Genomic DNA, 22,152 nt, shown 5'->3' with positions numbered 1-22,152 from the left:
AAGACAAAGGTACTTTTTAAAAATAAGCATGTCTCCTGTCCTCTTCATTGGAACAAATGTAGTCAAATAAAATTGAAAAATATTTAACGAATAAGAGTGAGCAGGAGTATTAGTACTTGAGTTACATTTATAAAAAACATGATAAGACCAATGGCCTGGCACTTCGAAAATGCACAAACATATAAACAGTCAACAAAGACAATTCAAATTTTATATTTAATCATTTCAACAGAATTTCAAAAGTCATAAAAATAATTTTTAACTGAAATGAACTACATAGTCGCAACCAAAATATAATAGAGGTACAGTAATATCAATTATGAGTTTACAAATGGCAAAATTCTGACCAAATCAATTCTTAGGAACAAAGTGAAATACTATTAATCGTTATCAATTGATATTATTCAGAGATAATTTTGTCATGAGCTAACTAATGTAATTAAGATAAATTGCACTTAAGGTTGAAAAAAAATAGCATTTGATAAATTTGTTAAAAGGAATTTTTCATTTGCATGCTGTCTGATATTCTTCGAAGTTTAAAAAAAATTAAGCAGAGTCATAGAGTCTCAGAGATGTCAAGCACGGAAACAGATCCTTTGGTCTAACTCATCCATGCTCATGAGATATCCTAAATTAATGTCATCCTATTTCCCAGTATTTGGCCCATACCCCTCAAAATCTTTCCTATTCATATACCCATCCGGATGCCTTTTAAATGGGTAATTGTACCAGCCTCCACCACTTCCCTGGCAGCTCATTCCATACATTCACCACCCTCTGCGTGAGAAAGTTGCCCCTTAGGTCACTTTTAAATCTTTTCCCTCAAACCTTAAACCTGTGCCTTCTAGTTTTTGACTCTCTTACCCTAGGGAAAAGACCTTGATTATTCACCCTTTCCATGCCTCTCATGATCTATAAACTTCTATAAGGTCACACCTCAGCTTCTGTCTTTCGCAAGACCTTTTTGCTCAACTGCCATTAACTAGTTTTACCCTTAGTGAGTTTTGAGAAGATTTGTAGCTCAGGTTGAGGTTCTGGATGTAGGTTTGCTTGCTGAGCTGAGAGGTTCATTTCCAGACGTTTTGTCATCCTATGAGGTAACATCGTCAGTGGGCCTCAGGCGAAGCAGTGTACATGATTCCTGCTTTCTATTTATATGTTCATATATGTTTATATGTTCATATAAATAGATAGCAGGAATCATGTACACTGCTTCGCATGCGGCCCACTGAAAATGTTACCTAGTAGGGTGACGAAACATCTGGAAATGAACCTCCCAACTCAGCAAGCAAACCTACATCTAGTTTTACCTCTTAAATTATAAACCTAATTATATATCTTAATGATACATCTCCAATGCTCATTTTAATCTTGATGTAGTCATACATTATGATTCTGGGGTCGTCAAATTGATTTATAATGAAAATATGTTACTTTAAATCATTTTTTAATCACAGAAATTTGCATTGCGTAGAAGGAAGGGTATACTTGTCAATAACACCAATCATCCAACTGAACAAAAAGCATGCCTTGAATGCAAAAGGTTAATTTGTATCATTTGGATTGCATTTACTGCACATTTTTGAGCAATTGTGGCGTATTAAAAATACACTCTTGTTTGTTACAAGGTCAAGAACTGCTGATTAATATCACTTATGAGATCGGAGTAACCGTAGGCTATAGTGTTTATTTCTGGGTTTGTTGGACAAATAATTACTTCAGTGGTTTTGAATTTGATGAATGACACTGAGGAACCACAGAATTTTGATGAGTAGGAAGGAAACAGCAAATTTATTTGGTGAGAGAAACTGAGGTGGTGAGTCCGAAAAAACTGAAAACTAACTTTATGGTGCCTGACAAATGACTTGTAGATGAATTAATGACATTTGTGTCAGTTCTCTCTTTAGCCCTGTGATGCTTTGTTGCTAAACGAACATTTCACACAATAACATTAGCAAGGAGCGAGAGCAGTATGACCCAAATAATAACTGGATTATGATGAATGTTAGTACAGGGCAAGGCTGGGACAACTCAAGCATCACTTTTATTGAGGTATAGTTTATGTATAGCATAAAAGTTTTTGTGTGAAATGAAGCAAAATACTTTATTTGGAATTGGGACATGAAGCAAAACGCCCTTCCTCAATGAGCTAGTTTAGAGCTAGTACTCTTTCCAGCATAATTTGAAATTGCCCAGTTCAGTTTGGATACAAATTTAATGATCATTATCAATTCATCTTTGCCTTGGTCAACAAAACACTTAGCTGAAAGTAGGAAAGTTTTTTCTGATGGCATTATTGAGATATTTCTATGAGATGAGGAATTTCTTCTCTGAGGGTAGTGAATCCTTTTAATTCTTGACCACAGAGGGCTGTGGAAGTTGGCTTATTGGGGGTGGCACAGTGGCTCAGTGGTTAGCACTGTTGCCTCACAGTGCCAGGGACCCGGATTCAGTTCCAGCCTCGGGTGACTGTTTGTGTGAAGTTTGCACATTCTCCCTGTGTCTGAGTGGGTTTCCTCTGGGTGCTCCGGTTTTCTCCCACAGTCCAAAGATGTGCGGGTCAGGTGAATTGACCGTGCTAAATCACCCATAGTGTTCAGGGATGTGTAGCATTAGTCAGGGGAAATGTAGGGTAATAGGGTAGAGGAATGGGTCTGTGTGAGTTACTCTGCGGAGGGTCAGTGTGGACTTGTAGGGCCGAAGGGTCTGTTTCTACACCGATTGTATATTTCAGGCTGAGATAGACAGCTTTTCAATCAGTAAGGGAATTAAGGGTTATGAGGAAAGGTAGAGAAGTGGAGTTAAGATTTTCCAGTCAGCTGTGATCTCACTGAATGGTGGAGCAGACTTAATGAGCTGACTGGCTTTCTTCTGCCCCTTCATCCTGTGATGTTCTAGTTAATACGGAGATAGAGGTATTGAGTGAAAACACAAAATAGAAAAAAACCTATCAATGCTGCACACTAATAGAGTAATCGGGACTGCAGATCTGAGCCCTCAGATGCTGCCTAATTGTCATCCTGAATTAAAATCAAGGCTTAATATTTCCGTAATTCAGATATTATGGTACTATCCAATGTAAGAAAGAAGGGTAAAAGGAAATAGTTGATCATCACCATTACACCTGCCAATCTTGTTCTGACAATTCTATTTCACTAATCACAGCTGACGTCAAAGTCTATATTTTGCAGTTTATTTGTAGGAAATTCTCAAGATAGGAGAGACAATACACCAACGAACTGACATAGTAATTAGACCGTCTATTGAACTGGATGTTCTCCTGTTGTGAGAGTTATAGAACTTGGACTAAGACCATGTTTGTTAATAGCCTAACAGTTGTCCCATGGACTCTTTTTATTAAAATGTACAACCTGTGTGATATTTCCATTTGTCATTCTGTTGCACTTTATTCAATGCAACATGGAAAGGAACAAGAATCTTAAGAAAAGAGATAAATGTCTCTAATTGTTAAATAATATGACTAGTATATATTCTGCATATTTGCTTGACGTGAGATTTAAAACGTAAGGGTAAAAATGTGAATAATACAGTAGGGAAAAGCCTGTGATGTTTATAATATAGATATTTGATGCATAAGTATGTCATTTGGCCATTACGTTCCATAACAGAGCTGTTTTTGCTCTATCAAACATCTATCTTCAAGTATTTGCCATATTCCTCTTAAAAAGTGTGATTCAACTGATATTTTATTGGTCATGGTGTATTCCAATTAACCTTGGTATTGGGAACATTAGAACACTATAACACTCGAATTAATCTATATCTTTTTGTCCCTTGTTACTAATTCATTGCTTGAATTATTCATCCACTGGACAACCCAACCAGGCATTTAGGTTTTACAATTGAATCTTTGCTTAACTCTTTCTACATCAGTAAATAGACATTATTTATTCAGTACTGTCATTCTAATCACATCCTGTTACCTCCAACATCATATTAGCAAGTTTATTCTGTGTCTTTTCCATGACCCCAATATGCTTTCTGTAAAGAAGAATGCAATATAACTGGTGCGGCCAGTGTACAAAGAAACCTCGATTATCTGAATGAGATGGGCGGGCACTATTTCATTTGGTTAATTGATTCAATGCCTGTCCTCTGAAGTTTCCTTTTTCCTCGGTCTGCCTGCCTTGCTCCCTCTCTCTCTCAGGATTTGTTTCTGAGCAGAGACACATACTTGTGTGTAAGGGACCTGCAGCATTGCTGAAGCTTCCCCACCACCACACCCTCCCCCCCAACCCGCCCCAATCAAGTCAATGGGATTGACACAGCGAGCACTTGCTAAGTCCGCTACCCGTTCAGGAGACGAGGCAGCAGCACACAGAGTGCAAGCCCCCTCATCCCATCCGACACCCCCCCCAACCGCGTCCAACCCCGCCATCATCTGAGCCCCCCAGCCCTGCCCCCTGGTGACCCCCCTAACCCTGCCCAGTTCAACACCCCCACCCCCGGCACCTGCAACCACGCCGCCCCGTCTGCCTCTGTTCCACCCATCATCCACCCAGGAAGGGGTGGTTTAGGTACATCCCTGTGTAGAACTCCAGGGAAAGTGTGGGGAGAGAGAGAGAGAGTGAGAGAGAGAGCGGGAAGACAATCATTTGGAGACAGTGCCTGGGCTCTCATCGATGTCCAGGACTGTTCTCAGTATTTCAGTAAACCAAGTTTGTTTTTAATCATTGTAAACAAAAGGCGCGATCAGTGTTGGAAACACTCTTTGATGTAATGTTTCTATCGGGACCTCAAAATCTCCTTTGGATATTCAAAGATTTGATATTTGGATAATCGAGCTTCCTCTGTATTCAGTATCTTTATAAATTAATCCTGATCTCTTTGCCTTCCCAATCAGTATCTTCTATAGAGCACCTAGAAATCCATTCACCTCTTTTACCAGTTCACACAATGTCATGTCAAAAAGACTGACTGAGTTTCGAAAGCTGAAACTATCAGAGCAGGTGGTGCTGTGTTCACATTGTGTTTCACAGGCATAGGCGAGTCAGGAGGTGACTTACTCACCACAATACTCCTAGCTTCTGACCTGTTATTGTTGTCACTGAATTGATATAGAGTCATAAAGATATACAGCACGAAAACAGATCCTTCAATCCAACTCATACATTCAGACCAGATATCCTAAATAAATCTAGACCCATTTGCTAGAGTTTGGTCAATATCCCTCTCAACCCTTCCTATTTATATAACCATCCTCTGGCAGCTCATTCCATACGTGCACCGTACATGCGTGTATGGAACTGGGCAGCACGGTGGCTCAGTGGTTAGCACTGCAGCCTCACAGCACCAGGGACCGCGTTCGATTACCACCTTAGGCGAATGTCTGTGTGAGTTTGCACATTCTCCCCATGTCTGCGTGGGTTTCCTCTGGGTGCTTCGGTTTCCTCCCGCAATCCAAAGATGTGCAGGTCAGGTGAATTGGCTATGCTTAATTGCCCATAACGCTGGATACATTAGTCAGGGATAAACACAGGGCTGGGGAAAAGGTCTGAGTGGGTTACCCTTCAGCGGGTCGATGTGAACTTGTTGGGCTGAAGGGCCTGTTTCCATACTGTACGAAATCTAATCTAAACCACACTCCATGTGACATATTGCCCTTTAGATTCCTTTTAAGTCATTCCCTTCTCATATTAAACCTATGCCCTCTAGTTTTCCCCTATCCTGGGGAAAAGACATTGTCTATTTACCCGATCCATGCCCTTCATGCTTTTATAAACCTCTACAGGGACACCCCGTATAGCTCAAACCCTCCAGTCCTGGCAACAACCTTGTAAATCTTTTCTGAACCCTTTCAAGTTTTACAATATCCTTCCAATTCTGGAGACCAGAATTGCATGCAATATACCAAAAGTGGCCTAACCAATGTCCTGTACAACCACAATGTGACTTCCCAACTCCTATTCTCAGTGCTTTGCCAACAAAGGCAGGCATTACAAACACCTTCGCTATCCTATCCACCTGCAAATCCACTTAGGAGCTTTGAACCTGCACTCCAAGGTCTCTTTGTTCAGCGACATTCCCCAGGACCTTACCATTAAGTGTATAAGTCTTGCCCTGATTTGCCTTTTCAAAGTTCAGCACCTCAGGTTTTCTAAATTAAACTCCATCTTAGATAGCCTTCTTCATTGTCAACTATACCAACAACTCTGCTGTCATCTGCAAACTTTCTAAGCATGTCTCCTAAATTCTCATCTGCCACTTCTCAGCCCACTGACCCATCTGATCAAGATCCCGTTGTAATCTGAGGTAACATTCTTCGCTGTCCATTACACCTCCAATTTTGGTGTCATCTGCAAACTTACTAACTATACTTCCTATGCTCACATCCAAATCATTTATGTAAATGATGAAAAGCAGTTGACCCAGCACCGATCCTTGTCACATACCACTGGTCACAGGCCTCCAGTCTGAAAGGCAACCCTCCACCACCACCCTCTGTCTTCTACTTTTGAGCCAGTTCTGTATCCAAATAGCTAGTTCTTCCTCTCTTCCGTGTGAGCTAACCTTACTAACCAGTCTACCATGTGGAATCTTGTTGAACAGCTTACTGAAGCCCACACAGATCACGACCACTACTTTGCCCTCATCAATCCTCTTTGTTACTTACTCAAAAAGCTCAATCAAGTTCATTTCCCACGCACAAATCCATGTTGACTATCCCTAATCAGTCCTTGCTTTTCCAAATACATGTAAATCCTATCCCTCAGGATTCCCTCCAACACTTTGTCCACCACTGATGTCAGGCTGACTGGTCTATAGTTCCTTGGATTTTCCTTACCACCTTTCTTAAATAGTGGCACTAAGTTAGACAACCTCCAGTCTTCCGGCACCTCACCTGTGACTATCAATGATAAATATTTCAGCAAGGGGCCCAGCAATCACTTCCCTCACTTCCTACAGAGTAATACAGTAAACCTGATCAGTTCCTGGGGATTTATCTACTTTTATGCATTTCAAGACATCCACCATATCCTCCTCTCTAATATGGACAAAGATAGCACTATTTGTTTCTCTACGTTTTCTATTTTCCATATCCTTCTCCATAGTAAATATTGATGCAAAATACTCATTGACTATCTCCCCCATCTCCTGCGGTTCCTCACATAGATGCCCTTGCTGATCTTTAAGGGGTCCTATTCTCTCCCGAGTTAACCTTTTGTCCTTAATGTATTTGTAGAATCCCTTGGACTCTCCTTAACCCTATTTGCCAAAGCTATCTCATGCCCCCTTTTTGCTCTCCTGATTTCCCTCTTATGTATACTCCTACTGCCTTCATATTCTTTTGGGAATTCAGTCGACCCTACTGTCTGTAACTGACATATGCTTCTTTCTTATTCTTGACTAAAACCTCAATTTCTCTCGTCATCCAGTATTCCCTACACCTACCAGACTTGCTGGCCCTACCATTAACTCCAAGTCTCAGCCTTGTCTATTTTACCAAAATGCAATACCTTGCATTTATCCAAATTAAACTCCATCTGTCACTCCTCAGCCTATTGGCCCAATTGATCAAGATCCCTTTGTAATCTTAGATAGCCTTCTTCATTGTCAACTATACCAACAACTCTGGTGTCGTCTGCAAACTTTCTAAGTGTGTCTCCTAAATTCTCATCTAAACTGTTTATATAAATGACAAACAAACGTGAACCCAGCATTGATCCCTGCAGAACACACTGGTTACAGGCCTCCAGTCTGAAAGGCAACCCTCTACAGCACCCTCTGTCTCCAACCGTCAAGCCAATTTTGTATCCAATTGGCAAACTCTCCCTGAATCCCATGTGATCTAACTTTACTAATTATTCTATTGTGCAGAACCTTGTCAAATGTTTTACTAAAGTCTGTGCAGACAATGTCTACCGCTCTGCCCTCATAATCTTTTTGGTTATGCCCTCAAAAAACTCAGTTAAGTTTGTGAGACATGATTTCCCATACACAAACCCATGCTGACTATCCATAATCAGTCTTTGCTTTTCCAAATGCATGTAAATCCTATGTCCACAATTCCTTCCAACAATTTGGAAAAGAAAATCTTGGCAGGACTTATACACTTAATGGGAGTGTTGCTGAACAAAGAGACCTTGGAGTGCAGGTTCATAGCATATGGAACGTAGGGTTGCAGGTAGATAGGATAGTGAAGAAGGCATTTGGTATGCTTTCCTTTATTGGTCAGAGTACTGAGTACAGAACTTGGGAGGTCATGTTGCAGCTGTACGGACATTTGAGCTATAGGGAGAGGTTGAATAGGCTGGGGCTGTTTTCCCTGGAGCACCGGAGGATGAGGCTTATAAAATCATGAGGGACATGGATACGATAAATCAACAAAGTCTTTTCCCTGGGGTGGGGGAGTCCAGAACTAGAGGGCGTAGGTTTAAGATGAGAGGGTAAAGATATAAAAGAGACCTAAGGAGCACCTTTTTGATATAGAGGGTGGTGCATGTACAAAACGAGAAGTGGTGGAGGCTAGTACAATTGCAACATTTAAAAGGCATCTGAATGAGGATATGAATAGGTACGGTTTGGAGGGATATGAGCCAAGTGCTGGCAAGTGAGCCTAGATTGGATTGGGATATCTGGTCAGCATGAACGAGTTGGACTGAAGGGTCTGTTTCTGTGCTGTACATCTCTATGACTCTATAACTTACACACGACTGATGTCAGACTCACATATCTGTAGTTCCGAGGCACAACATAGTCACCCTCCAGTCCACTGGCACTTCACCTATGGCTGTAGATAATATCTCCACTAGGGGCCTCTCAATTCCTTCCTTAACTTCCCACCACGTCATGGGATACATGTTCTGGATCCCAGAGATTTATCCACCTTTAATTTTTTTTAATATTCCAGCACTTTCTCTTCTGTAATGTGGACTGTTGTCAAGACATCAATATTTAATTGCCTATGTTCCCTAGCCTCAATTTTTTTTCTCCACAGTAAAGACTAATGTGAAATATTTGTTTAGTATATCTCCCATCTCCTGTAGTTTCACATGTAGACAACCTTGTTGATCCTTAGGGGGGCCTATTCTCTCCTTAGTTACTCACTTGCCTAAATATCCCTACAGAATCTCTTTAGATTATCCTTAACCTTACCTGCCAAGGCTATCTCATATCCTGTTTTGCCCTCCTGATTTCCCTTATACTCTTCAAGAGATTCACTTGACCTCAAGTTACCTATACCTAACATATAATTCCTTCTTAAATATATCACCATTCCTTCAATATCATTGGGTTAATATCCTGGAATTCCCTCTCTCAGGACATTGTGGATCAAGCTACAACATATAGTCTGCAGTGGTTCAAGAAGGCAGCTCACCTCCACCTTCTCAAGGGCAAGTAAGGATGGTCCAGCCAGCATTGCACCTGTGCCATGAGTGAAAAAGAAAATTGAAAGCTTAAAGAAGTGTCTAAAGGATTTTTTATGTGAGGAATGAATAAGAGTTTGATTTTACAAGAGATTAACCAGTTATGATTTTAAAACTTTGAATTGGCTACATGAATGGAAGCTTTTTCAGAAAATGTACAGAGTGAGAGCTTTCATAGATATTTGGATTGTATGTTATTTCCTCTTCACTTGGCTTGTGAGATCTTCACATGGTTGAGACTTGGTGTATTGGGGTTGGGTGGGATCACTGAGTTGGTTTGGAAGGCCATGGGATGTGCTGGGAATGTTGAATTGACATGGGATGTTAAGATCCATGTTGGGTGGAAAGGAGCTGAGGGAATGTGCAGTCTAGAGGGCCTATAATCTATTAACTAGCTCTCGCAAAGTCTGGTGTCTTCCTAGCAATTCTTTCCAGGATCAATGAGTGCGACTAACAAAAATGATGGAATGAGAGTAGCGTGGATTTTGCAACTTAAACCTTAGTTGCAGGCGTTCTTTGTGAATTTCCTCTGGTTTTTACGAAGACGAAAAGGAAAGGTTTGAGGGATAGGGGCTAAATGCAGGAAAGTGGGACTAGTTTGGTTTGGGAACATGGTCGACATGGACTAGTTGGACAGAAAGGTCTGTTTCCATGCTGTATAACTCTATCCTGTACTCAGATCCCCAACTTGGAGCAAAAACCTGATGGCTTGTTGGCTCAATTTACTGAGGTAGGCCAGTGAGTTGGGAAATTTCTGACTTAAGCTATCCATCTCAGCAGCTACAATTAGTCCCTAGACTGTACCTAGAATATTCTGTCTAATTCTGGCATCAAGCTTTAAGAAAGATGTCAAGGAAATGAAGAACATACAGCAATTATTTACTAGAATGATGTACTTCCCAATATCCTTCCTTAATTGGGTATAATACTACAGCAAGGGCCTAACTATGTAATAGAATTTAACTCAGCTACCTCAATGGCTTGATTTCCCTTTAATGTGATGTCAATCAAAAACCATTACCAATATCAGAAAAGAAGCCTATGTAAGCTTTGGAAGAAATATTTTATTAAAACATTCAACTTTCATATTGCCTTTACATTACATAAACAGAGAGACTGGAGATTTTAACTTACACTCTGGTCGACAGATTTCCAGCTGTTTACTTCAGTTGATGAAAAATTATAACTAGATCTATCAACATTGAGCTTTAAACAGCAGCAAATGCCACAGACACTATTTTAACTGGCTTGGCAGTAAACTTTCAGAACACACCGAGAAAATAAAGCCAGTCAGTCAGCTCCTTTTAACCGTGAATGCAATGATAACATTGAAGGTTTGCTTGTAATAGTAATGTTTTAGAAATAGAATAATAGTGTATAAACAAAAAAATCTTCAGTATAGCATACATTTCAAGGGGCTGAATTTGATCAGAAATTGGCTAACTTTTGATATTAGTGAGTTGCGTTGGAGGTTTTCTCTCCCTGAGGCCTAACAAGAATTCTCACACTATCTCCCCAAGCTAACTTTATTACCTATGCACTACATCCTATGGCATCGCATTTGTCATTTCCTAACACTGGCCATAGGCAGCAGTGCTCACCACTAACAAGACCTTCAAGATTCCAGTGTTGGCAGCATCTTTACAGCTCAGCCACGCACCATGTCAGGCTGTGAACAATGTCAATCTGGGCAGCCCTGAACATTTCCTAACAATTGATACAGATGTTTTGGACAAGAGAAGTTGACACTTCAGTTTGTTCAAGCGATGTTCTTTGTATATCTTTTTCCTGCTGTGCAGATCTACGAGGTCCCTGCACAGCAGCTGCTACTGAAACCAGAAGTCAATGCACAGAATGTGCAGACACAAAACTTAGAGGGAACACAGACCTCATGGTGGACTGAGCGTTACAAGGGACAGCTATCCTTCTCCCTCAGGACCAGGAGAGGAGACCATGCCACCATATCCTGCCAGCCTAGTCTGAGATTGCCACCCAGGTCAGTGTAGTTTGAGGAATGCCCAACTATGCAGGGAGAAGCTCAGTTACTTTCACTGCTTTATGAGATTAAGTGCCACTTTCTTCTTTTTGCTACCTCACAGTCACACTATCTCTACTACAACACCCATCTTCACCAAGGCTCATGGTCTTACTATGCCACGCAACAACTTCCCTCACTTGCTCTCACCCACCCAATAACCCCTAAACCTAACGCTAGTCCACACCACTAAACTCACATGGCTTCTGCACCATCTATTCAATCACTCGGGACACCTCAGATTTCCTGCACCTGCACTAGCATTCATAGTTATGCCAGCCACTTCCACCTCATTTAATCCTTCCCTAAGAGAAGATGGTCCACAAAAATGGCAAAAAAGACCAAGGTAAGTGGTGGAGAGCACAACATTCAGCTAATTGGGGATGTGATTACCTTTAAAGCATGGAAACTAGGAACAACAGTGGGCTATTCAGTCCTTAAAAACTGCTCCACTATTCAATATGATCATGACTAATTCTGTGTCAATGCCATATTCTCACTTCCTTCCCGTACCCCTTATTGTCTTTAATAACTGAAATATTATCTATCTCTTTCTTGAATATATTTGGTGGCTTGGCATCCACAGCCTTTGGGAGAGAATTGCACAAGTTCACTATATTTGAGTGAAGACGTTTTACTCCATCTCAGTCCTAAATGATCCACTCTGTATCCTGAGACTGTGACCCCTGGTTCTATCTGGTCTGTCCAGTACTGTTAGAATTTTATACATTTCAATCAGATTCCCTGTCATCCTTCTAAACTCTAGTGAACACAGGCCCAGTCGAACCAAGTTATTGAGAGACTGAGAGAAAGAATTTGCATGAGTTAAAAAGAGCATAAGTCTGGTAACTAGGACAATACGAAGAACCACAAATAGTGCCCCAACAGATAACTGGAACTACCAAAAAATATGAATCTTGTAAAGTATGTCAAAATCAACATGAACAATTTTTACTATTCTATTGTAATAACAAGGATGCTGGAATCATTGTGGGTCCCTTCAACATTCCTAAAGGTCAATATTGTTGATGAAATTTTTTTAAAAAGTGGACATCTGCAGGGCTACAGGAAAGTTGGATGAGGTAAATGAGGCATGTCATGCTCACATGTGATGAAATGGCTGCCTCCAGTGTTGTTTCATTCTACAGTTGAGAGTCTTTTCATGACCCGTATTTGGACAAGGAACATGCCTCCATCTCTGTTAAGAGGGTTCCCAATCAAAATTGCAAAGAGAGACGATTTTCAAATGGGGATGGGTTCGGGATCTGGAAGGAATTCTAACTACAGTTTCCTGCCTTGATAGAGGAAATCCAGCTGCTAATAACATTACAAAGGGGTAGCATATAAATCTAAGGAGATGGTGACAGATTGATGCAGGGGTTTTTGAGAGACTTTGCAGGTAATAGTGCAGGATTGTAAGAGAATCTGTTACCAGAGAATGTAGATTGCTGTTATCAAACGCGGTCTGTAACAATAATCGTTGTTCAGGTTCTTCAGCTATGGTATGAAGGACAATTGACCTAAGAAGTACAACACCTATTCTGGAATTGCCTTTCAGAGCAATGAAAATTACATTATAACTGTATCTGGGTTATGTGGTACAAATAGGCTCAATAGACCGAATACTTTTGCCTGAATCAATTCCAAGAGGGGTCATAATTTTAATGCAGTTGGAGGAAGGTTTAGCGGAGATGTCAGAGGTAGGTTCTTTACACAGAGAGTAGTGGAATGCACTGCCAGCAGTGGTAGTAAAGTCAGATACATTAGGGACATTTAAGTGGATAGGCAAATAAAGAGTATGTAAGTTAGTTTGATCTTAAGAGTAGTATAAAAGGTCGGCACAACATCGATGGCCAAAGGACCGTATGTCATATATGTTCTACATTCTATGTTGTAATGCATTCTTCTTAAGATAAGGTTACATCTATGAATCAAATAGTGTACAGCATTTTTTTTATCAGTTCACAGAACATAGGTGATGCTGGGTAAGCCAGCATTAATTGCCCATCTCTCTTTGCTCAGTGCATTTGAGTCCATTGTTTTGATCTGATGTCTTGAACCAATGTACCCCATGGGGTGTAGGGATACCTATTGTGCTGTTAGGAAGGGAGTTCATTTTAAAATTATCGATTGAGTTTAAATTCTACCAGCTGTCATTGCATGATTTGAACCAGTGTCCCCAGAGCATTAGCCTGGGCTTCTGAATTGTTAATCCAATGACATTACCACTATACCACTTCTTCCCATTAGAATCTTAGAATCCCTACGAGTCTGCACCGACCCTCAATAAAGCTTCCCACCCAGGCTCAGTCACCCACCTCATTCCCCTAACCCCCAGATTTCCCATGGCTAGCCTGTGCATACCTAATCACTACGGGGCAAGGGGCAAGTTAGCATTGCTAAGCTGCCTAACCTGCATAACTTTGGACTGTGGGAGGAAACCCATACCGACAGGGGGAGAGCATGCAAACTCCACACAGAAAGTCACCCGAGGCTAGAATCGAACATGGGTCCCTGGTGCTGTGAGGCCTCCTAACTACGGAGTCACTCTGCCATTGTTAATGATTTTGATTTTTACTGGGAATTTTTAAATATTATTTTTGTTATTGTTGATTTGTTAGCAAAGTTCCAATTTTAACCATAATGTTTTCTGCACTGTTGCAGGCTGTGAGCAGTTCAGTTGCTGGTTGGTCTCCTGCCAACAGCATTTCAATTTGTACCCAAACAGATGTTTTGAATTATAGACTCTTAGATCTCAGTCAGAAAGTTGTAGGCTCAAGTCCCACTGCAATGCATTTGAGCACAAAATACCAAGGGAGTACTGCTCTGTCCGAGGTGCTACTTTTATATGACACGTTAAACCAAGGCACAAGTTGCCCTCTTAAGACGACATTTAATATCCCATGGCAGTATTTAGAAGGTGAACAAAGGAGACCACCCTTGTGTTCTACCAGTAGTGATTTCTCAACCAAAATCAGATAAAGCAGGCTATCTGGTCACCATTTGACTGCTGTTTTGAGGGGTTTTACTGCGAGTATGTTGGCTGTCACAGTTCCCCACATTACAACCATGACTGTAATCTCCAAGAGAATTTGTAGAGTTGGAAGATGCTTAGGGACTCCCTGAAACATTGAAATTTATTATATAAATGCAGGATTTTTCCTTTTGTTCATGTGTTACTTTCAATGGTTACTTATTCTTTGGGATAATTTGATAAATTGTGCTGAGAATAAGGTGGGAAACTAATGTGTCTTGCTCTATTCACATTCTTCTACCAAGGGGTGGTTATGTGAACTGCTACGTTGGAAAGAAGACCCCTCCCCAGAGAATAGGACTCTTTGGGAAAACTTATCAATGATCAGGAGGTTCTTGAGCCTTCCTCAGGCTGAGAGAGATGCCATTTATGAGCAAGAAAGCAACATGATCCATCACCATGGAGACCGACCATCCCACATCCTTCATGTTTCTGCAGAGCCAATTCAGGTTAGTATACCTTACTGAGTAATCTATAAGACAATCCCTAGGAAAGGTTTTAGCTTATGAAAACCACATACTGCTAATTGATAACAGTTTGATGAATTGCTGTTTTAACATGAAACCTGTCAAAGAAATAAGTACTCCTGTGTCTTCTGCATTGAACTAAGGCCAAAACAATGGGATTAAAACACCTGGAGTCATTGAGTCATAGAGATGTACAGCACGGAAACAGACCCTTTGGTTCCAACTCATCCATGCCAACCAGATATCCTGAACTATTCTAGTCTCATTTGCCAGAACTTGGCCCATATCCTTCTAAACCCTTCCTATTCATATACCCATCCATTTGCCTTTTAAATGTTGCTAACGTACTAGCCTCTACCACTTCCTCTGGCAGCTCATTCCATACACGCACCACCCTCTATGTGAAAAAGCTGCCCCATAGGTCGCTTTTATTTCTTTCCTCTCTCACCCTAAACATTTGCCCTTTAGTTCTGGACTTTACTACCACAGGGAAAAGACCTTGTCTATCCATGCTCTTCATGATTTTATAAACCTCCATAAGGTCACTCATCAGCCTCGTAAATCCATTCTGAACCCTTTCAAGTTTCACAACATCTTTCCGATACAAAGGAGACCAGAATTGCATGTAATATTCCAAAAGTGACCTAACCAATGTCCTGTACAGCCGCAACATGACCTCCCAATACCGATACTAAATTCTTTGACCAAGAAGAGAAAGCCTACTGAACGCCTTCTTCACTATCCTACCTACCTGCGACTCTACTTTCAAGGAACTATTAACCTGCGCTGCAAGGTCTCTTTGTTCAGCAACACTCCCTAGGACCTTACCATTAAGTTTATAAGTGCTGCTAAATTTGTCTTTACAAAATGCAGCACCTCGCATTTATCTAAATTAAACTCCACCTGCCATGCCTCAGCCCATTGACCCATCCGACCAAGATCCCATTATACTGCGAGGTAACCTTCTTCGCTGTCCACTACGTCTCCAATTTTGGTGTCATCTGCAAACTTACTAAATATACCTCCTATGTTCACATCCAAATAATATATGTAAATGATGAAAAGCAGTGGACCCAGCACTGATCCTTGTGGCACACCACTGGTCAGTCCAATGCTCTGCCCTTATCAATCCTCTTTGTTACTTCTTCAAAAAACTCAGTCAAGTTCATGAGACATGATTTCCCATACACTGAGCTGTGCTGACTATCCCTAATCAGTCCTTGCCTTTCCAAGTATATGGGAGAAAGTGAGGACTGCAGATGCTGGAGATCAGAGCTGAAAATGTGTTGCTGGAAAAGCGCAGCAGGTCAGGCAGCATCCAAGGAGCAGGAGAATCGACGTTTCGGGCATAAGCCCTTCTTCAGGAATCAAGTATATGTAAATGCTGTCCCTCAGGATTCCCTCCAACAACTGGCCTGCCACTGATTTCAAGCTCACCGGTCTATAGTACCCTGGCTTTCCTTTACCACCTTTCTTAAAAAGTGGCACCATGTTAGCCAACCTCCAGTCTTCTGGCACCTAACCTGTGACTTTCAATGATACAAATATCTCAGGAAGGGGCCCAGCAATCACTTCCCTAGCTTCCCACAGAATGCAAGAATACACCTGATCAGGTCCTGGAGATTTATTCACTTTTATACGTTTTAAGATATCCAAAAGTGACATGGACATTTTTCAAGATATCATCTGTTTCCCCACATTCTGTATCTTCCATGTCCTTCTCCACAGTAAACACTGAGGCAAAATACACTTTTAGTATCTCCCTCATTCCTGCGGCTCAACACATAGGCCGCCTTGTTGATCTTTAAGGGGCATTATTCTCTCCCTAGTTACCCTTTTGTCCTTAATGTATTTGTAAAAACCCTTTGGATTCTCCTTAACCCCATTTGCCAAAACTATCTCATGTCCCCTTTTTGCCCTCCTAATTTCTATTTTTAGTATACTCCTACAGCCTTCATATTTTCTATTAATTCATTCGATCTATCTTATCTATACCTGACATATGCTTCCTTCTTTTTGTTAACCAAGCCCTCAATTTCTTTAGTCATCCTGCTTTCCCTACACCTACCAACCTTTCCTTGACTGATACTTGAAATCTCCTTACAAGTTTGTTTCTCAATTTCCTGCTGATTATTAGAAGGTCTATAATACAATCTCAATAAGGTGACCATCCCTTTCCTATTTCTCAGTTCCACTTAAATACCTTTCCTGGATGTATTTCCAGGAATATCCTCCCTGGGTATGATTGTAATGCTATCCCTTATCAAAAATACCACTCCCCTCCTCTCTTGCTCTCCCCTTACTGTAGCATTTGTATGCTGGAACATTAAGCTGCCAGTCCTGTCCATCCCTGAGTCACGCTTCTGTAATTGCTCTAATACCCCAGTCCCATGTTCCCTGAGTGCCCTGAGTTCATCTGCCTTCCCTGTTAGGCCTTTTGCATTGAAGTAAATGCAGTTTAATTTATCAGTCCTACCTTGTTCTCTGCTTTGTTTCTGCCTGTCCTGATTGTTTGACTTGCTCCTTTTCCCAACTGTACCAGTCTCAGATTGATCTCTTTCCTTGCTATCCCCCTGGGTCCCAACCCCCCCAACAACCTTACTAGTTTAAATCCTCCCGAGCAGCTCGAGCAAATCTCCCTGCCAGTGTTTTAGTCCTTTCCTATTCAGGCACAATCTATCCTTCTTGTACAGGTCACCTCCACCCCAGAAGATATTTCAATAATCCAAAAATGTGAACCCTTCTCCCTGCACCAACTCCTCAGCCACGCATTCATCTGCTGTATTGTCCTATTCCTACTCTCATTAGCTCGCAGCACTGTGAGTAATCCAGATATTACTACCCTCGAGGACCTCCTTTTTAAATTCCTGCCTAACTTTCTATATTCTCCCTTCAGAATCTCATCCTTTTCCCTTCCTATGTCGTTAGTTCCAATCATGTATATAAGTTGTTTTAGCATATTTCAGCATTTCAATGATGCTAACACGATAATGTGTGATGAACAGTCTATTGATTAGTTATTTTTGCTTATAGCAACAGCCAGCAGCACCCCGACTTGCACCTAAACAACCAACATCAACACCAGCAGAATCAGAAGATGAGAGCCGGCATAAGCCCAGATCTCGCACTAAAATTTCTGTCGAAGCCCTGGGGATCTTACAGAGCTTTATTCAAGATGTGGGTTTGTACCCAGATGAAGAAGCAATTCAGACACTGTCAGCTCAACTTGACCTGCCCAAGTATACCATCATAAAGTTTTTTCAAAACCAACGTTACCATCTAAAGCATCATGGTAAGCTGAAGGACCATGCAGGTTTGGAGGTGGATGTGGCTGAGTATGAAAAAGAGGAATTGCTGGAAGACTCGGAGGACTCAGAGGAAAGCGAGGAAGGCAAAAGTTCAAAAGAAATATATTCAGTTAAAGTGGAAGAGACATTGTCTGGAGAAGGGACTACAAATAACTTAGATCCTGATCAGGAACCAAAAGACTGACCCTGATATCATATGAACATTTTTTTTTGTAACTGTGCCACAGATGTATAATTACATGAAAACCCGTCTTGTTTCCTGCATTATTCATCAGAAAGACCAATTTGTCTTTACAAACTTGCACAAATAAATATAAAGAGTCCCAATAAAAGACTGAACAAATCTCCTGTGGATAATGCAGACTGCACTAGAAGTTTTTCATTTTTTCTTTCAAGCAAACAAGCAGCTACATATGAAGTATTTGGGATTGCCTTGAACATTTTTTGTAACTGCTGTTTACTGATTAATGACAGTTTTTGTACGGCACATCAACAGAGGAAACTGACACTGTATGATGTTTGACTGTATTAGCTGTTAAACTTAAAGTGCTCATTCAGAAGCTTTCCACAACTGATCACAGGATAGCCAGTTCTGAATGGATCAAACACTTCAGTTTCAATTCTCCACCCAAACCAGTATGTTTCTTGCAACTTAAAAGGAAAATCTGGCCTTTTCAAAATTAACAAAATTACAAATGAGAATACTTTGTGCTTAGCTATATATTGTTAAAGTTGCAAAAAAAATGAAGAAACTGCTCGCTGTAAAATGCAGCGTTAATGGAAAATATGCCAATAATTGCCTTGTGTAATATGGCACTGCCATCATTCAATTATTCTGCAAGAGAGCAATCACTGTAACTTTGAGTCTTGTCATTACCTGATTTTAAAATGTGAAACACAACTTTTTTTTAAACTTTGTGTAGTCTAGATTATTTATTTTCAGAAAAGTTAGCCACATGATGTAATTAATTTTTTGAATTTTCTGTTACATGTAACATAGTGCTTTTTCATACTGACTTTTTCTATTTATAAATGTATTTTGATGGGCAGTGATACAAAGTGTCTTAAAAGTTTCAATTGAAAAATTGTGCTTTAAAATTTGCCTAAAAACTGCTGTATGTTATCAAAGCAATTCATACCATGGGCTTCACTCTTTATGGTGTATGCAATTTTCTATATTAATGTTAAACCATCATGCAAATGAATATAGGTCAATAAAAAATAAAATACATTAGATAACTTATAAACTTCACAGAAAAATAGATGTGTTGCAATGTGTCTTCCTTCAGTTTACAATGGATTGAAGCTTTTTTCAGTATAAATTTCTGTATGAAGATCACAAGTGTACCTGTTTTTCTGAGTTATATTGCGATGTGGAACTATGAGATCACAAATTATTTTGTTAAACCTGACCATGTTAGACTTTTTTTTAAAGCATCACAGGTTTTCTTTATGCAAAAATGTTCAAAAGGGGATGGTTATTAATTGTTAATCGCACAATTAAACTATCTTTGTATAATATGATAATACTTGTTTGTTTCTATCTTCATTATTATTGAAGTATAATTGTTAGCCAATACATTGCTTATTTATGGCTATTTTTGATGTGCAGATACTTAACACATTACTTATAATTGAAGTCCTTGTGGTCTTTTTAAGTGAGATTGTAGATTAACCTAAAGCAAACTTAATCATATTTTAGAACACTGACTAGATATGAACCGACTTTACTTTGAATATTCTCCATACAGTGAATTAATTCAGATCAGTTCTTTGCCCAGTCCCAGAAGTAAAAGAACAGGAAGTTTATCCACTGTAACACCAATTCCAAGGAACAGCAATATAGAAAAAGTTAGGAAGATATATTGCTTAAAGCGTAATTGTCAAGTAGTGGTGTTCCAAAGCCTCTTCTGCCCTTGTCCTTCAAGATGGTAGAGGCCTTGGGGTTAAAAGGTACTCATTGATGAGCCTTGGTTTGCTGCAGTGCACTTCATAGATGGAACACACTGCTGTCACCATGCGATGGTGGTGAAGTGAGTGAATTTTGAAGATTGTGGATCAGATGCCAGTTAGGGGAGCTGATTTGTCTGGGAACTGTTGAGCCTATTGCGTGTTGTTGGAGCTACACCCATCCAGGCAGGGGAAGAGCATTCCATCACACTCCCAACTTGTGCTTTGTAGATAGTGGACAGGTCTTGGTGAAACAGCAAGTGAGTTAATTACCATATAATTCCTAGCCTCTGATCTACTCTTGTAACCACAGTATTTAGATATCTAGTCTAATTTAGTTTTGGGTCAATGATAACCCCAAGCCCAAGTAGTGGGGAAGGAAAGTCATTGATAGAGCAGCTGAAGATGTTTGAACCTAGGGCACTATCCTGAGGAACTTCTGAAGTGATGTCCTGGGATAGAGATAATTGACCTCCAACAACTGCAACCATCTTCCTTTTTACTAGGTATGACTCCAACAAGTGGAAAGTTTTCCCAAATTGCTATTAACTCCACTTTTGCTTGGGCTTCTTGATGCCATTTTCAGTCAAATGCTGTCTTGATGTAAAGAGCAGACACTTCTATCTTATCTCTGGAGTTCAGTTCCACTTGTCCAGCTTGAACCAAGGCTATAATGAGGTCAGGAACTTAGTGGCACAGGTAGAATTCAAACTAAGCTTCAGAACAGATAATTATTGAACAGACGTTGCTTGTTAGCACAGTTGACCACCCCTCCCATAATTTTACTGATGAGCGAGAGTGGAATGATAGGATGGTAATTGGCTTGATTGTAACCATCCTGCTTTTTGTACACGGGCAATTTTCTACATTACAAGATAGTTGCAAGTATTATCATTTTCCTGGAATAGTTTGGTTGGAGGTGCAGCTAATTCTGAAGCACAAGTCTTCAACTGGAATTTTGTCAGCACTGATAGATTTCAAGAGATACGTGGTTACAGATTGTAATCCAATACAATTCAGATGCTGCTGCTGGTGGCCAGCATCTCATGGATGCTCAGTCCTGAGCTGTCTGATCTGTTCAGAAATTATCCCATTTACCATGGTGTGAATAAGACATAAAATAGTGGAGGGTATTTGAAAAGTGAAGACCAGTCCTTGCCTACACAAGGACTGAGCAGTGCTCTCTCTTCTACCAGTATTGTCATGGATAGGTGCACCTGTGAAAGGTAATTTAGAGAGGGCAACATCAAGTAAGTGCTTCCCTCATCATGTGCTGCAGACCCCTCGTTTAGCAGCTATGACCCTTAGGACACAACAAACATGGTCACTAGCAGTGCTACTGAGTCACTCTCGGCAATGGACATTGAAGTTCCCAGACTGTATTCTGTAACCCATCACCCTCTGTTCCCTTCAACTGATTTTCAACATAGAGGACTGCTGATTCATTAGCCAAGCAGAGGTAGGCTGTATTGAGCAGGAGATTTATTTGTGCATGTTAACCTGATGTCATGAGAAATCATGGGATCCAAATTAATGTTGAGGATTCCCAGGGCAACTCCCTTCCAATTATATACCACTGCACTGCTACTTCTGATATTGTAATGGTGGTGTCTGCTAGGTATGCATATGTCAAACTCGTCTGTGGGGCAACTCTACCAATTTTGTCACAAGTACCTAGATGTTAGGAGGCATTTGAAAGGTTAACAGGAATGACTGTGCATTATTGATGCCTCAGTTGACCAACTTGTCCTTCAATTTAAGTTTTCACTTCGGTGTTTTAGCGATTAGATACAACTGAGTGGCTTCTCAGCATACTTTCAGAGGCCAGTAAAGAGTGAGCCATGATCTATTTGACTCTGAACTGACATCACAGTTTATTGCCTAAGGTGCATTAGTGAACCAGTTCTTTTTATAGTTCACAATCATTTCATGGTCACCCATGGACCTCCAGATTAATAATCCAGTGATA

The 22,152-nt window shown here is 40.5% G+C and overlaps 1 protein-coding gene across 6 annotated transcripts in view; it reads left to right on the top strand.

The window, feature by feature from the left end:
- The window catches only part of LOC140480614 (DNA-binding protein SATB1-like), a 129,462-nt gene extending 109,702 nt beyond the window's left edge, over positions 1-19,760 (top strand). For all 6 annotated transcript variants that reach the window (XM_072575723.1, XM_072575728.1, XM_072575724.1 and 3 more), the window contains 2 exons: positions 14,704-14,907; positions 17,959-19,760. In XM_072575723.1, coding sequence (XP_072431824.1) covers positions 14,704-14,907; positions 17,959-18,417 — 663 coding nt within the window. In that variant the 3' untranslated portion in view covers positions 18,418-19,760. The remainder of the gene's footprint in view (positions 1-14,703; positions 14,908-17,958) is intronic.
- The last annotated feature ends 2,392 nt before the right edge of the window (positions 19,761-22,152 follow it).

The sequence above is a fragment of the Chiloscyllium punctatum genome, chromosome 8, assembly GCF_047496795.1.
Source record: "Chiloscyllium punctatum isolate Juve2018m chromosome 8, sChiPun1.3, whole genome shotgun sequence".
NCBI lineage: Eukaryota > Metazoa > Chordata > Chondrichthyes > Orectolobiformes > Hemiscylliidae > Chiloscyllium > Chiloscyllium punctatum.
Note: the sequence above shows the minus strand (reverse complement) of the source record. Positions and strands in the feature narration are given on the sequence as shown.